The sequence below is a fragment of the Canis lupus genome, chromosome 8 (genome assembly GCF_003254725.2).
Source record: "Canis lupus dingo isolate Sandy chromosome 8, ASM325472v2, whole genome shotgun sequence".
Taxonomy (NCBI): domain Eukaryota; kingdom Metazoa; phylum Chordata; class Mammalia; order Carnivora; family Canidae; genus Canis; species Canis lupus.
Genome location: NC_064250.1, coordinates 33,794,631 through 33,811,183, shown reverse-complemented (window position 1 = coordinate 33,811,183; position 16,553 = coordinate 33,794,631). Strand labels below are relative to the sequence as shown.

General features: G+C 36.2%; 1 protein-coding gene and 1 pseudogene across 5 annotated transcripts in view; both read right to left on the bottom strand.

Moving 5' to 3' along the window:
- ARID4A (AT-rich interaction domain 4A) overlaps positions 1–16,553 on the bottom strand; it is a 68,095-nt gene that overhangs the window by 9,674 nt on the left and 41,868 nt on the right. For 4 of the 5 annotated variants that reach the window (XR_003134927.3, XM_025443198.3, XM_049113627.1 and 1 more), the window contains exons 15-21: positions 15,975–16,206; positions 12,130–12,380; positions 9,492–9,689; positions 5,122–5,206; positions 4,074–4,275; positions 1,212–2,345; positions 419–523 (exon numbers count right to left, since the gene is read on the bottom strand). Coding sequence is in view for 4 of the 5 variants with exons in the window: in XM_025443198.3 (XP_025298983.1) it covers positions 419–523; positions 1,212–2,345; positions 4,074–4,275; positions 5,122–5,206; positions 9,492–9,689; positions 12,130–12,380; positions 15,975–16,206 (2,207 nt within the window). In the remaining variant the exon portion in view is untranslated. The remainder of the gene's footprint in view (positions 1–418; positions 524–1,211; positions 2,346–4,073; positions 4,276–5,121; positions 5,207–9,491; positions 9,690–12,129; positions 12,381–15,974; positions 16,207–16,553) is intronic. The other variant, XM_025443201.3, reaches the window with a different exon arrangement.
- Positions 537–964, bottom strand: LOC112657290 (10 kDa heat shock protein, mitochondrial-like; annotated as a pseudogene).

Sequence of the window (16,553 nt, the reverse complement as noted above, 5' to 3'; positions counted from 1 at the left end):
AAACTTAATCTGCTTTTACCACTAGAGCAAATATTACTTTCCTATTATTCAAGATTCTCAAATACATTCCTCAATATTAAATCACTTTACATAAGAAATACAAATGAAATAAGCATTAAAAACAGCTATCTCAGCTCTAAATAAAATTGGCAAGCCTCTTCAGATTAAAAATTAGTGGAAAAATTGCTATTTCCAGAACATAATAAATCAAACATTACAAAACAATTATTAAATAAATTCTACCCCCCAACATGGGGCTTGAACTCACAAGTCTTGAGATTAAGAGTCACGTATCTACCAAGTAAGCCAGCCAGACATCCCTAAACCAAATTTATTTTTAAACTGACACAAATGATGAAGCCAACAAAATGCTGAAAATATTAGCATTATGCTAAAGCCAGCATTGGAAAGCACCTACCTGTTCCGTTCTTTTCACTTTTGGCTACAGCACTCGTTCGCTTTGGGGTACGCTTTTGCTTTTTTGCCACTAACCCACTATTTCCCTCACTTGGCCTTTTCTGACCTAAAACAAGGGAAAAGAGACAACTTAAAAAATATGTATCTATTTTGGATATGGTTAGTTTATTAAAGGGAGATATGGAAATTATTTACATGATGAAAGATTTCACAACTTCAGTAGAATGGGCACCTTCACATGATGCCATTTCAATAACGATTTATTCAGTCTACATACTTTCTGAGAATGTCACCATCTCTAAATAAAAAATAATCCTTGTTATCTGGAACAACTTGGGTGCCTCCATATTCTGGGAGAAGAACTTTTATCTCCAACTTTCATGCTAACTACTACTGCTGCTTGCAATACTTCTCCTTGAGATTTTTCTGGAAGGATAAGGCCTCCTTTGGTTACAGTTTCAGCTGAACTCCTTTCAACTAAAACTGAGTCAGAGAGGAGAAGAAACTTCCTAAACTCTTGTTCTGCCACAACTCCAGCTACCTCAGTTCATACTCTGCTCTTGAGTCTCTGCCATGGCAAGAACAGCTGTAATTATGCACCTGTCTACTCCACTTGTATTTCTATATATACATCTTTTTTTTTTTAAGGGAGAGGGGGCGGTAGAAAGGAAAGAATGAATATGAGGAAGGGGAGAAGGGAGGGAACTTTTTAGCTCAGGATTTCCTAAAATTCTTAACTTACTAATTTGAGGGTTGAACATACGAGGCTGATATTCTTCCAAGAAAGTCCTTACCCTTCTCTCTGTTCTCTCTTTCTTGAACAATCAGACTACAGGTACTGGAGGCAACACTAGCTTCAAACCCGTTTGCTGATTCCCTCTCACAGAGACCTTCTTGAGATTCTTCAGCAATGCTCTCAACTTCAATGGTTATGTCACTCTCACTTTTTATACTCCGAGACTCATCCTGGCTGAGGGTTAGTGGTGAAGCCACTGAAAAACTATGCTGTACTACGGGAGGGAGGGCTGGCGGCACAGAAACAAGAGAGTTAGACTCAGAGCTTTCCACCACCACATCTTCAATGCTGCTCTTCTCCTTCTCATCCAGATCATCCAAATCGACCTCATGGCAAACCAGAGTCTCAGGCCCAATCAGAGGCATTGCATCCTCCTCTTCTTTCAGTGGAGTATTTACAGTTTCTTCAGCCGGACTGTCAAATTTTTCACTAGTTAATTCTTGAATGCGTTGGCTTGACTCTGCAATTAATGATGGCATTCCTTCATTTTCTATTTCAAAATGTTGTTCAAAATTTAAATTTTTCATTCCCTCAGATGCAACACAGTCACTGGTCTTTTCTTGAGAGATGCTGTTTGTCATTTCCATTCCATTCTCAATTCTTATTTTTTTCTCTGGTGATGACTGTCCCAGTATTTTCCGTTTCAGCTTTTTTTCTTTCGCACATTGGTCAGTGTCATCTTCGGTAGTAGAAGAAAAGTTTTTACTGTCTAACGAAGAAAATTCTAGACTTTGAGCTTCTATATGAGGTTCACTTCCTGCTTCATCTTGGCTAAACGATGAAATCTTTATAAGTTCTAAAGAAAGATCTTTTGTTTTGCTTCGTCTTCCCTTTCCTTTGGGAGACTTTTCAGCTTCTTTCTTAACTTCTTCTACATGTTCCACTTTATTTCCAAAAATCTGTACTATTTGTTCATTCTCTCCAACTTCTAAATTCAGTGTTTCTAAAGGCTGCATTTGCGTCCTTTCATTTTCTTTTAAAATATGTGCAGCAATCTTTGGATTTTCTTCATCTAGTTTATCATCATTTAAATTCTCATTTTTTTCTAGTTCTTTAATATCAGGAGAAAGTTCTTCATTCATCAAATTCTTTTCTAAAAGGTCTTCTGTTTCACTATCAGATGAGCAAGAGTCTGCAAAAAAAAAAAAAATTACATTACACAGGTTTTGAATTACCAATGTAATTTTAGAATAAAAATTCTACCGAAGAGAACTCTTAATCATGTACCTCTGAATACCTCCCTGTAGAAATTTCTGATAAATCATACATTTGTGCCAAAAATGGGAGTGGGGGGTATGTCAAACTCCATGTAAAAATACATTGAAAATATTACTGTCTCAATTCTATAAAAGAGCTATTTTGCATTTTTCACTAGTATCATATTTAGGTGATAGTTATCCTTAGAAAAATCAAAGGACTGAGCCACATGAGTGGCTTAGTCAGTTGAGTGTCCCACCCTTGATTTTGGATCAGATCATGACCTTGGTCTTGGGGTCATGAGATTAAGCGCCCCCACACACACTGAGAACCACACTCAGCAGGGAGTCTGCTTGGGATTCTCTCTCTTCTTCTGCTCCTCCCACTACATGCACTCTAAAATAAATAAATCTAAAAGAAAAATCAAAGGACTAATACTGAGATATTAAGTTAATATATTAAGTGCTTTGATCTAACAGGTACTGATTAATAAATGTGATGGGCATTTTGTGTCCCTAGAAAGGAATATGACGTTCTATTTGAAATAATTCTGAAAAGATGTACAAAATGAGCATTTTGAAATCCCAAAACTTTAAATGTTCTTCTGATTAAAAGACATAAAATTATAGGCAAGCTACCTTCTTAGAAAAGAAATCATTCTCTTTAAGTTAAAGAATTTTTCAAATACTAAAGTAGGGCTGTAAGATTGTATAGAAGTTATAAAATATAAAAATTCTGCCCATGTGGTGCTCACATTGTAAACAAGTTCAAAACGACAAATTTAAATGTATTTTTTTGGTGAAAAGTTGTAGTATGGTTTTGTGATTTTATCATATACAAAATTTGTTCCATAGGAAAACATATTAAAATCCATTTGTTCTCATATTAAAATAAAACTTTTATCTGGTACTTGAGCAAGACTAAGACTGCTATGTATAGTTTTGTATATACTATGTATATACTTGTACATTTTGTATATACTATGTATATACTTGTACCTTGTGCATGCTATCTAAAGACCCCTTTCACTTGGACATCTTGCATTTGTGTATTAAGACAACTTTCCAGCAGATGGCAGTAATGAGGAAGGAGCATGCCATTTTCTAACTCCCAAACAAACAACAATTCTGTAGTTCAGAATAGCTTTTGTCGGAAGGGAGGGCTAATTTTATATAAGACAACAATTTAATATTTTAAATTACATGGAAAAACATACAAAGGTAAAGAGTGGGAAAAAAGTTAAAAGCAAAATAGAATATGTTCACCTGTACTCATCACAAAACATGCCTATACCACATTAGTTTGTGCTTTTTGAACACTTTGGTCTCAGCTTTGTTGAAATATCCTATGTGAACAGCATTGAATTACAGGAGACGCTGGTGTATGCTTTGAAGGACAGTGTAGCACACAGTAGGATGTATGACTTGTCAACCCATCTTTTAAAACAGAGTATTTTTATAATACTGATAAGAAAAGTATTCCCAAATGAAAGTAAAACATCACTAAATTTTAAGTAAACATGATATACTAAAGTACTTTCTTCAAATCCAATTTTGTAGTTTAAATTATATGAAATTAAAAACCTGACTATGAATCTCTCACACAAGTTTTATTAATTTTATTATTGATTTTTAAAAAACCAACGATCCTCAAAATTGAGCACCTTCCATTCCATTTGACAGAGGTGAGCTGTCTGGCATATTGCTGCGAGCACTTCTGGTACCTGATTTTCCTTCAGTGTTTGGAGGCTTAGACAAACCATATGGCATGTTTGATGAAAGTGTAGATTTTAAAGGAGGCCGTCCTCGTTTTGACTTCTGCCTCTCCTCATCCCTCTTTTCATCCTTTTCACTGTCTTCTTTATTCTGGGTAACAACAACAAAATGTATAAGATGGGCCAGTGCTTTAGAAAAAATGAACATTCTATTTCAACAAGGAGAACCGTAACTCAAAAAGATTATATATTTTATATGTCAACTCTTAATTTGTGCTTATAGAAACATTAAAAGCAAGTAGTTTTCTTTTTTTTTAAAAAGCAAGTAGTTTTCTAACATAGTTTGTATTTATATGAATATGAGAGTTTATAGCTTATAATACTGCAATTACATTGTGAAAGCCAGAGTCCATGCATTAGAGAGATGAACAACTACTCAGCACTCCCCCTTGTTCCATACTACTCCCTGAGGAAAAGAAAGATACCTACTATGAAACAGACAAAACACTAGGTGAAATCTCTATAGCAAAAGCTGAAAATCGAGGATGTGGATGAGAACTAGCCAGCAGGTATGTGTTTTAAAATCTAGTATTAGCTTTCCAGAGAGTTGACTTAAAAAATCCTAAATTCCGGCATCCCACAGGAGAGTGGTGACTTCCACCCTCTCTTGGAGAGTGGGGACTTCCACCCTCTCTTGATCAGGAATGTATCCTCTTTTTTGTCACTATCAACCCTGCTTTACCCTTTTTCTGTATAGCCCCTGTTTGAGTTTAAAGTCTATATCCTAAGGGGTCCCTGGTTTTTAACTTTCCTAAAACAGTATGATAATGTGTTTACATTTTTTACTTTTTTAGCTTCTGGGTTATAAGAGAAAATCACAACTACTTTAAAAGAATCAGGATGATTATTACAATAAGAAAAAAAGGATTTATAAAAAAGCAGTACAATATAAATAATACCTATACTTATCATAAAGGGTATGATTGCAAATACATACTTTTGCTTTTTTCTTCTGTTTTTTCTTTGGTCCACCTTTGTCCAAAGGCCAGATTATCCTGTCAGCCTTCACCCATTCATCATACCTTGAAGAAAAAAATTAAAACTTCACAATACCTTATTTGAAATGTACACACCAAATAAAATAACAGTGAGAAAACTAAAGAGTTTGGTTCTAGTGTTGGCAGAAATGCGAAGAGCATAGGAGTTGGTTTGCTGGTAATATGTCTCAATTTGTACTAGGTGCTTTATATACCTGCCATCAACAGAAGAAGGCAAAAGAATTTCTTAGGGTAAATGAGGTAAGAGGAAGAGCTAGGTAAGCAAACTCTATGCAGATTCAAGACTGAACTGCTTTTGTTTTCCACAGATCTGAGCTTAATGAAATATACTTATGTTACACTGTCACTCTACTGACCAAATAATGCAAAAGGTGAATTTGTATTTGTAATGCGATCAGTTCCAGGTTTACTTTTTCTTAAAGATTTTACTTAGAGAGAGACAGAGCAAGAGAGAGAGCACACACGTGCATAAGCAGAGGTAGGGGCAGAGGGAGAAGCAGACTCGCTGCTGAGCAGGAAGCTGGAAGTGGGACTCGATCGCAGGACTCTTGATCATGACCTGAGCCGAAGGCAGACACCCAACAGACCAAGCTACCCAGGCACCCTCCAGGTTTATAAAGTCCTTTTCAACTCTGTTTTCCTCCCAGAATTCTATAGCCTCCAGTATTTCTAATAAAATTTTATTCTGAAATATGTCACCTCTAAAACTCTGAAATTTTTTAGAAATATTTCCTTTATCTAAGTTTATTCTGTTTATCTCAAATTGAAAACTCATTTCCCCTACAACTTCTTCAAAATATTAACATCACTTATTTTTTTTAAAGATTTTATTTATTTATTCATGACAGAGAGAGAGAGAGAGAGAGAGAGTGTGTGTGTGTGAGGGAGAGACACAGGCAGAGGGAGAAGCAGATGCCATGCAAGGAGCCTGATGTGGGACTCGATCCCAGGACTCCAGGACCACGCCCTGGGCCAAAGGCAGGAGCCAAACCGCTGAACCACCCAGGGATCCCCTAACATCACTTTTAAATTTCAACATAATCAAGTTACTAATCAGGAGTAAATAAGAAATTAAACTTTCTAGAACTAAAGATCAGTTCTTACACTATGTAAATATATGAGTATTTATAGAGCTCAATCAAAATCCAAAATCTGAACATTTAAGCAAAAAACACTAACGGCAGTCTTTACTTTGAAATGCACCATGTTAATGAAAAACATCCTGACTGTAACCCAGTTACCATGGTGCCATGCAAAGTAAGGACATAGTTCTAATACCCACATTTTGGTTGACACAGGACCACGACCATACTACGGTTTGAAAACTATCTCTTCCTGTACTGACCCAATATTTTCATTTTACAAGGCTTTTAAGTGTCTGTACATTATTACCTTATTTAGAAATATTCACTCATTTGGACATTTACTGAGTGTGGGCCTGCTAGTGTGCTGTGCACTGTATGAGGAAATATGTAGAGAAGAAGAAGGCCCTTGTTCTCACTGAGCAACTTGCAGTGTGGTAGAAAGACAGACATACAGTAAAATCAAGTACAGTCTGGTAAATGCAATAAGAGGGTTATTTATATATCTGGTCCATGCTAAAAAAGAAGTAACTGCCCAATTCCAAAATTCCACAAGACCTATCAGACAACCAAGAAGCATAGGTCTAATCTAGCATACACATGGTCCAGGCCACACTGGCCTGCTCACCACAGTATGCCATGTAGGTACTCTAGCATTAATATTGCCAACCAAGAGTGGTCCCAGTATTTCTCAACTCATACCAGGACTTCCCTCACAGTGCAAATGCTGCTCAGTTTTAGAAATCCAACTGGATTCTCTAGAAACTACAGTGACTATGTTTCAATAATCAGACCAGAATTATACTAGTTTTAAAGAGTATGGAAGGAAAATGAAAAATCACAAAACATGTAACTAGTTGGGAAGATAACCAATTAGGAAGAACATGACCATATAAGAAAATGACTGTTGAGAAAAGTCATAGTAAAACATTAAAAAGATAAGCAAGAAGGATGAAAGAAGAGGCATTCTATAAAGCAGAACAGAAGAACAGACTCACAAAGAGGGTAAGAAAGAGTGGACGGGGAGGAACTGAACAGAAGCAGAGGAAAAATGAAGGGTACCATGTGCTGCAACTATAAAGACAGTGACTCAGGATTGACAAAGTAGTCCCACCCAATTCAACCATACATGCATAGATCTCAGAGATGGATTTAAGAGTTTGCATAGAATCATTGAATCATGTCATGTTGCCTGAAACCAATATATCATTGTATCTCAACTATAAACATTCAATGGTAAACATTTTTTAAAATCACAATTGTTTCGGGGCACCTAGGTGGCTCAGTAGGTTAAATGTCTGACACTTGATTTCAGCTTAGGTCATGATCTCAGGGCTCAGGGTCATGAGATCAAGAACCCCCCTCCCCAATCAAGACTCTGTGCTCAGCAGGGAGTCAGCCTGAGATTCTCTCTCCCTCTGCCCTCCCCTTGCTCATGCTCTCTCTCTCTCTCTCTCCCTCTCTGTCTCTCTAAAATAAGTAAATAAACTCCTTTTTAACATTTTTTTAAGTTTGTTTCTGGGCAGCCTGGGTGGCTCAGCGGTTTAGCACTGCCTTCAGCCCAGGGCCTGATCCTGGAGATCCAAGATCGAGTCCCACATTGGCCTCCCTGCATGGAGCCTGCTTCTCCCTCTGCCTGTGTCTCTGCCTCTCTCTCTCTTTCTCTCTCTCTGTGTGTGTCTCATGAATAAATAAATAAAATCTTAAAAAAAAAAAAAGTTTGTTTCAAGTGTTGGCATAAGTATGAAGGGCACAGGGTCTGGTTTGAGAAATGTTAGTTTTATATGCTATTTACTAACCTATACTCTTAATATGATGCAAAATGAAAGAAACCCAGCTCTCCTTCACTAAAGAAAACACTCAACATTTATTGAGCACTTACGACATGCCAGGCACTATTCTCAGCATTCTATATGTTAAGCACTATTTCTAACAATATCTCTATAAAGTAGGTATTTTATCTTCCCCAATTTAGAGGTGAGGGAATTGACACATAACAGAGCACACTTCCAGTATGTAGGGAAACCTTGAAGCACTCTGGCTCCAAGAAAATACAGGGCAAGCAAGATATTAAGCACACAAGACTTTCCAAAAGAGAAAGAAAAGTAGTCCCTGACATTCAGGAACTGGCCTAGTACTATTAGCTACAGAGCTGATCCAGCACTCATAGCTAGGTTCTGTTGTTCTCCTGTTGAACATCAATAATTTCACAGAACATCAACATCAGACAAGTCTGCTCCATGACCATGATGGATCAAGACAAAACCAAGACCACTTGGTAATAGTGTCTAAACATTTATAGGAAAATAAGGAACACTGTCCAAGCCACAAAAATGACCAACATCCTTTTTATCTTGAATGACTGCTGCTTCTTAACCAATTACAACACTAACCTAAGTCTAGTCTCCTCTCCTTCTAGATAAGATTTATTAAGATAACCAATCACAGAATTATCACCACTTCATGATCATATCTAATCCAGAACAAAGCCCACTTCTTAAACTCTTCCCCAAATCACCTACCAAGCCCAAACCTGAGTTTTTTCTAACATTTTTAAATTAACCAATTTAGAATTATTACAATGCTTGATACAAGCTTGACTTCGAATAAATGTAATAAACCACCTGCACTATTGAGAGCTGCAGGCCTGCCTCTCTGCCCATGTTCTGCAAGATTGTTTCCACAAAATCCTGAGCTATTGCTGTCCTCAGAGGCAGTGCCCTGGACTCACATTATTCAGCTAACGACTTCTTATTGAGAGGCTCTATGGTATCCCATACTATGTTTTCTCATTCGCTGCAAATGAATAATAAATCCAACCTATTCAACTATAGATAGGATCTTGGTGGGGCAGAAGTACTGACATAGCTGGTAAAGCAGTGGGGATGTTGAAAGTTGGAGAATCCAGAAAAAGGTGTGCTTTTGGGGGTGTCAGTTGGTTAAACATCTGCCTTTGACTCAGTTCATTATCTCAGGCTCCTGGGATTGAGCCTCACATCAGGCTCCCTGCTCAGCAGAGGAGCCTGCTTCTCCCTCTGACCCTGTTCGTGTGCTCTCTGTCTCTCACTCATTCTGTTTCTCAAATAAATGAAATCTTAAGAAATAAAAAATAAAAAGCGTGCTTTGTAAATATCTATATACCACTTGCTTTAGTCCACAACATTAAACTAATCTGTTTGAACCATACAAAGAAATTTCAATAGTAAGAAAATACATTTTTTGCTTACCTGACATTCCATCCATAGTAATGTACCAAGTATAAAACTTCTCCATCATCAATTTCAGTGCTTTTAATACTAGCTTCATAGATTTTCTGCGTTTTCCCTCGGCCATATTTTACTTTCACTTTGGTTCCTGTTAGGCAGGGTTCCATGTCTTCCTCATCTTCCTCCCCTTCAGAGTCACATTTGCTTTCAGTTTCTTCCCTGCGGCAAGTTACAACATTGATAATGCTACTAATAATTTAATGGAGAATAAACTAACATATGCTAAAAGAAACCAACATGTAGGATAGTCAAAACCTAAGTATTACCTTAATAGCATGTCAGTGGAGGAGGAGAAGAAGGAGGAGAAGGAGAAGATTTTTATGGACTACCTACTAAGGAATTTATTTGTTATGTAAAGGTGCACTGTACCACAAGTAAATCTAGATTTCTTCAAGGCCAATCAATAGTCACATTTAATGATGATGCAGAGTCAGATTAATCATTTTTGATAAAAGATCCATATGCTTTGAAAAAGTCTTTAGGATTCATACTCAAGTGCCACCTTATTATGTGAAAATTATCTAAAGATAGTTTGTACTCTGCAACTAAATTGTCTTAAATCTACTACTCTGCTCAATTTGGCATGGTTCTTCAAAACTAAATTTTAGTGGGCAGAATAACGGACAAGGACTATGTACCTTAGTAACTATCTTTTAAACTAGTTTGTATTTTAAAGGTCACTCTACCCTAACAAAGAAACAATAGATATTTGAATATTAGGTCACTTGGTGAAACTGTGGGATAGCACCAGGAGAACAAAGCTCTGTGTAGATTGTATTGATTTCTATGTGTTTTTACTCCTCTCTCATAGCTTTTGTTTCAAATAATCAGGTATAAAAGAGATTGACATAGGGAGGTCCAACAATATTTCACATATTTTTACAAACAAAACATTCTATATTAACCCTGCAAGGATTCAGAAGAGATTTGCACCACAGATCATCCTAGTGTCCTAGAGTTTTAAATGCTTCAGAAGAGACATTGTGCTCTGATAAACATAGGCATTAATTTGGGGACCACTAGGGAACCAACAGGAAGAAGCTTTTTCAACCCCATTTGCCCTGGGAATGTTTTTTCTCAAAGGACTCCTTCCAAATTATATCCTGATAAGGCAATTTCAAAATACTAAGAAACTACTTCAAACAGAAATCACGACAGATAAAAAAAAATCTGTTTCCATGATTCCTGTTACAGAATGAGAATACAGACTATGTTTTTCTATACATTCATTAATAAAAGGGAATATTGTTCTTCATATTCAAGTCTGTGAAACTTTCTCTGAAATAAGTATCTGTTCTATTAACATATCAACTATAAAGGTTTTTAAAGCCATATATTTTATATTCATATATTACTTGTTTTATTATATACATATAACACATATTTTGATGTTTATTTTTAACAAAACTTCAAACTATAATTAAGCCCTACTTTTTTTTTAGTGGTTCACCTTTGCTTAAAATTTATTGTCCAAATGTTTGAAATACTACACTCGCATCATTATATGCAATTCTAATTATCTCCTCCCAGTTTACCTAATACTAATCCTATTTCACTACAGAACTTTATTTATTTACAAATCTAATTCACATGTAATTGTGAACAGCTCTTGTACCTATATGTACTGATACATAAAATTACCTCTTCCACTCACCAGTCATCCCTCATTTTCTAAATATTTTCTCAGTGGTTAATTTTCAGATGGGTATCAGCCACTAACTGGATGCAGCAGGCTATTTCCCCAATTTTGCTTAACAACTCAGATTTCTAGAAAATTTATCATATAATGTAATAACTGAAAAGTAACTATGGAGAAGAGTTTATGTTACAAGAAAATGTGTTATGCTGTTGTTGCTGAATTAAAATTCATTTTTTAGTAGCATATAAAAATTAGTAAATCCATTTGACAACACATAAATGGCCAACTAAACACAGTCGGACATTACTTTGATTTAGCTGGACTGCCTCATCTTTGGTTATTTTTAATTCAGTTCAGTCCATACATGTATAATACATGGAAAAAAAAATACCAACACTCAACAGCAAACAGGATGGACATTAAAAAAACTGAAATTTATTGGTGTGATGTGGGGCAAGAATGTATTTGCCAAGCTAGAATCAGGGGTGCATGCCACTTATTCCAATACAATAACTTGAAAAAGAAAAATGTCTTAGATCAAGCTAACACACAGAAACATTGGCTAGTACTGTGCACCCATGTGTTTGTTAGCTTTCCCACATTGTACCTTTTTTAAAATGGAATTTTTGCTGTCGCTGTTTCCTCTTGTCCACTTCCTCCATTTTTCTCCAGCTCCCTTCCCTGCTGTCAACTGCAGGACCTTTCTTTTGACTGGGTGGCGCAGCCTTCTTTGAGGCCACTGTTTAGGGCACAAGTGCTATTAAAATGGTGCGACCAGTATATTCTCCAATTCCGAAAGGCGATACACATCATCTTCACAATGTGTCTCACCTTCATTAGACAAGAGGAATGGAAGTCCCAATAAGAAAACATTCCCTCAAACCTGAATCTCTAAGCAGGAACAGAGCGCTGCTGTACCCCAGACAGGTGCTTCTGGAGAACAAATATAAGATAAAGTACCTCTCTTGGCTTTTCTCTTCCTCTTCATCTGAGTCTTTATCAGAATCCTCCTGCTTTTTAATTTTCTTCTCCTTCGGCTTTGGTGTGGTTTTTCTTCCCAATAGTAGCTCATTTTCTTTTTTCTCTGCAGTTTCATAGTCATCAACTACATCCTTATTTTCAATATCATTGTCTTTTAATTTGTCTTCCGTTTTCTCTTCTTCAATTTCCTTTTTAATAGAATTTGCGTCTCGAGCTAGTCTCCTTCGTCCCTAGTAGAAGGGGTAAAAGCTTTAAAATGGCTATCACTACAAACAAAGGGGGAGAAAGGCAGAAAATGCTTCTTAAACCTTCACAAACCTTCGCAATGACTAGCTGTTTCTCTGTCTTGAGACGTGACAATGACAGCCCATCAACCACTGCGTGCTTTTCCTTTCAACCCATGTAAATTAATTATGTCCATGTCTACTATGATCCTTGGCTACATGCTACAGAAAAAATAAAAATTTCCTCCTTTGTTGACTACATTATTTTATCTCACTTTTAATATTTCTTGACTACAATAAATTTTTTAATTGAAAGATAGTTGACATACTATGTTATATTAACTTCAGGTATACAACGCAGTGATTTGAGAATTATACACATTCTGCAGTGCTCACCATAAATGTAGATACCACCTGTCACCAGTTATCACAATATTATTGACTATATTCCCTATGCCATACTTTTCATCCCTATGATTAATTTTATAACTGTTAGTCTGTGCTTCTTAATCCCTTTTACTTATTTTGTCTATCCCCACACCCCTTTCCCTCTGGCAACCACCAGTTTGTCCTTTCTATTCACGAGTATGTTTCTGTTTGCTTTTATTTTCCACATATAATGAAATCATACAGTATTTATCTTTGTTAGACTTATTTCACTTGGCATTATTTTATCACACTTTTAATATTTCTTGACTACACTGAAAGTTCTAAAATAATTAAGTATCAATGATGCAAGTTAACAATAATTTAAAAATAAATCAGCCTCCTAAATTATGGGCTCTTTAAAAGTTCTATGATGTCTAATCTACCATTTTTAAGATAAAATTTACATTATCACTGTATTTCTGTGTGACTACATTTTAAAAGGACTGAATAGGGGTGCATGGGTGGCTCAGTCGGTTGGGTGTCTGACTTTTGATTTCAGGTCGGGTCATGATCTCAGGGTTGTGAGACTGAGCCCCACGTCCAGTTCTACACTGGGTGTAGAGCCTACTTGAGATACTCTCTCCCTTTCCTTCTGCCTACCTCCCAACCCCAGCATTCTTGCTCTCTCTCTAAAAAAAATAAAAATAAATTTTAAAAATAAAAGGACTAAAATGCATCCATGGCCAACAGGTGAGCTGATTTCTTTGAATAAGTATTTGGAGCTCACTGGGCTGGTAGTAATTTGTTCTTCCCCAGAAGCTTTCATTTAGCCTCTTGTATGCTCAACTGACTGTGAAACTGTTGAGCCATTTCATTCTCTCCTAAATTCTCCTTCAGGTCCACCGCTACACACTGGCAGTTTCCCTCTACTTGGAATAAAGTGAGGATAGAAAAGGGGCCAACAAATAAAATCTTTAAAAAAGGGAGGGGGGGAAATCCCTGGGTAGCTCAGAGGTTTAGTGCATGCCTTTGGCCCAGAGTATGATCCTGGAGTCCCAGGATTGAGTCCTGCATCAGGCTCCCTACATGGAGCCTGCTTCTCCCTCTGCCTGTGTCTCTGCCTCTCTCTCTCTCTCTCTCTCTCTCTCTCTCTGTGTTTCTCATGAGTAAATAAATAAAATCTTTAAAAATAAAAAAGGGGGGACCAACAACTTAGAGAGTACTAAAATAACAACTAGTATTTCAGTATAACAAATGTTTTCCCTAGTTCCTATGTGCTATTTAAACTTGAAAAAAATAAAAAAATAAAAAAAATAAACTTGAAAGTTAGGGACCCCTGGGTGGCTCAGGGCTTAAGCGTGTCTGCCTTCCACTCAGGGTGAGATCCCAGAGTCCCAGGATCAAGTCCCACATCAGGCTCCCTGCATGGAACCTGCTTCTCCCTCTGCCTGTGTCTCTGCCTCTCTCTCTTTTTCTCTCTGTCCGTCCCTCACGAGTAAATAAAATCTTTAAAAAATAAAAAAATAAACTTCAAAGTTAGAAAAAAAGTGTATTTTTCTTTTCACAAAGAACTAGAATGTAAATTCCATGAGGGCAGAGATGGTCTTATATACTTCTATATCCTATGCACAGAGCAACTTTTCTTTAAATACGTGTAGGTAAATGAATGAAAACAACTGCTATCTATCAGACTTTAGACCTATATACCTTTTTCTTAAGTTACTTATTTAAGTAATCTCAAAACGTGGGGCTTGAACTCACACCCCTGAGATCAAGAGTCACATACTCTTCTGACTGAGCCAGCCAGGTGCCCTAGAAATCCCATTCTTAGAAGTCTTCCCTCTATATTCAGACCAATGAGGAGGAATTTTTACAAGTATATTTATTACAGCACTTTTTGTAATCATAAAAAATTGGAGAAAATTTTAAGGAAGGTGAATTTATGGTATATGTATATTATGTAGTACTCTGAAGATAATTTACAAAAGATGAGGAACATCTTTAATGACAGGAAAGTATGTCCAAAATACATATAATGGGAGACAATCAGTCTTAGGAAGGAATATTCAGTTTTAAAAAGGAAGGAAATTGTGACACATACACAGGAATGAACCTGAGAGACATTATACTGAGTGAAATAAGCCAGTCAAAAAAGGACAAAGCTGTAAGATTCCATATATATGAGGTACCTAGAGTAGTCAAATTCAAAGAGACAAAGTAGAATGGTTTTGCCACAATCTTGGGTAGAGGGGAATGGGGAGTTATTGTTTAATGGCTAGTTTCAGTTTTGCAAGATGAAAAAGGTACTGGCAAGGGACAGTGGTGATGAGTGCAAAACACTGGGAATATAGTTAATGCCACAGAACTGATGCTTAAAAATGGTTAAGAGGATACATAGTATGTGTATTTACCACAATTTTTTAAAATTAAAAATTAAAAAGAAATGAAGCAAACCAATTTGAATGTTTCATGAAATTCATTGGAAGATTCCATTTACTGGATGATGGTCAAAATGGACAGTTTTAAAAAAATGGTTTCTGAGCAACTAAAAGAGGTAATTTCATTTCTTCTTTGACTAAACATGATTTCACTAAAAAATAAGATGTAACAGGGGCACCTGGGTGACTCAGTTGGCAAAGTGTCTGCCTTCAGCTCAGGTCATGGTCCTGGAGTCCCAGGATTGAGCTCTGCATCAGGCTCCCTGCTCAGCAGGGCATCTTCTTCTGCCCATCCCCTCTGTTCCCTCTCTCTCTCTCTCACTCTCTCTTTCAAATAAATACATAAAAACTTAAAAAAAAAAAAGATGTAACAGTAAATGAATGCCATTGATAGTGTGATAAAAATTTTTTCTCCTAAAATTTGATAAATCCTACCATGTAGACATCATTCAACAATGATCAAAAACAATGGATGACAATCTCTACAAAGGAATTATATACTAAGGGAGACTTTTAGTAAGACTTGAAGGAAGTAAATATGTGAGACTGACCACAGATGAGAATGATCTGAACAGACATAAATAGAAAACAACAGGAGGAATGGTATTTTAGGTAGAAGAAAGAAGATGTGCTATATCTAGAAAAAAATAGCCAGGCTAGTCTGCCTAATGCACAACTCAATACTGGAAAATAAACTAGGTTCACTGGCTTATTTTTGTGTGGATCTGAAAATGTCCATAATAAAAATTTAATGTTTAAAATAAACCAGGTAAAACTAATATTAAGTACTTACTCTTGGAGATTTTAATTCTATTTCTTCTCTTTCACTTTCACTGTTTGAATCAATATTTTCCTCAGGTTCACTCTTCACTTCCACTAAAGGCATTTCTTGATCTACTTTTAAAGCCTCTTCCATTGATTCTTCTAAGTCTTTTTTTTCTTCTTTTACTTTTGGTTCATGGTGGTGGACAGTTCTGAACTGAATATTTGCAGAACGGCAGTACTCCTCAAAACCATAGAGATACCTAAACAAACAGTTTCATTTTAAGAAATCTTTGTCTTTACATTTAACTTAAATACTATATTATTAAACACACATATTTTTATAAAGTAATACTCGAGACTTTTTTTAAAGTACTTTTTCTATTACTAGTTTCTCAGTGCTTTATACAGGATTATAAACAGAAATACTGATCATAAAATTTCTTCCTGAAAAAGCTATAATAGTTTTGATATGAAGGCTATTCAACATAAGTAATATAACTCTATAAACATGTATCATCGTTTCATACTATTAACGTACCACATCCCAGACTTTGAAAAGGAAATCAAGACAACACGAGAAATGGAATAAAGTAGACTTGGTGTGATG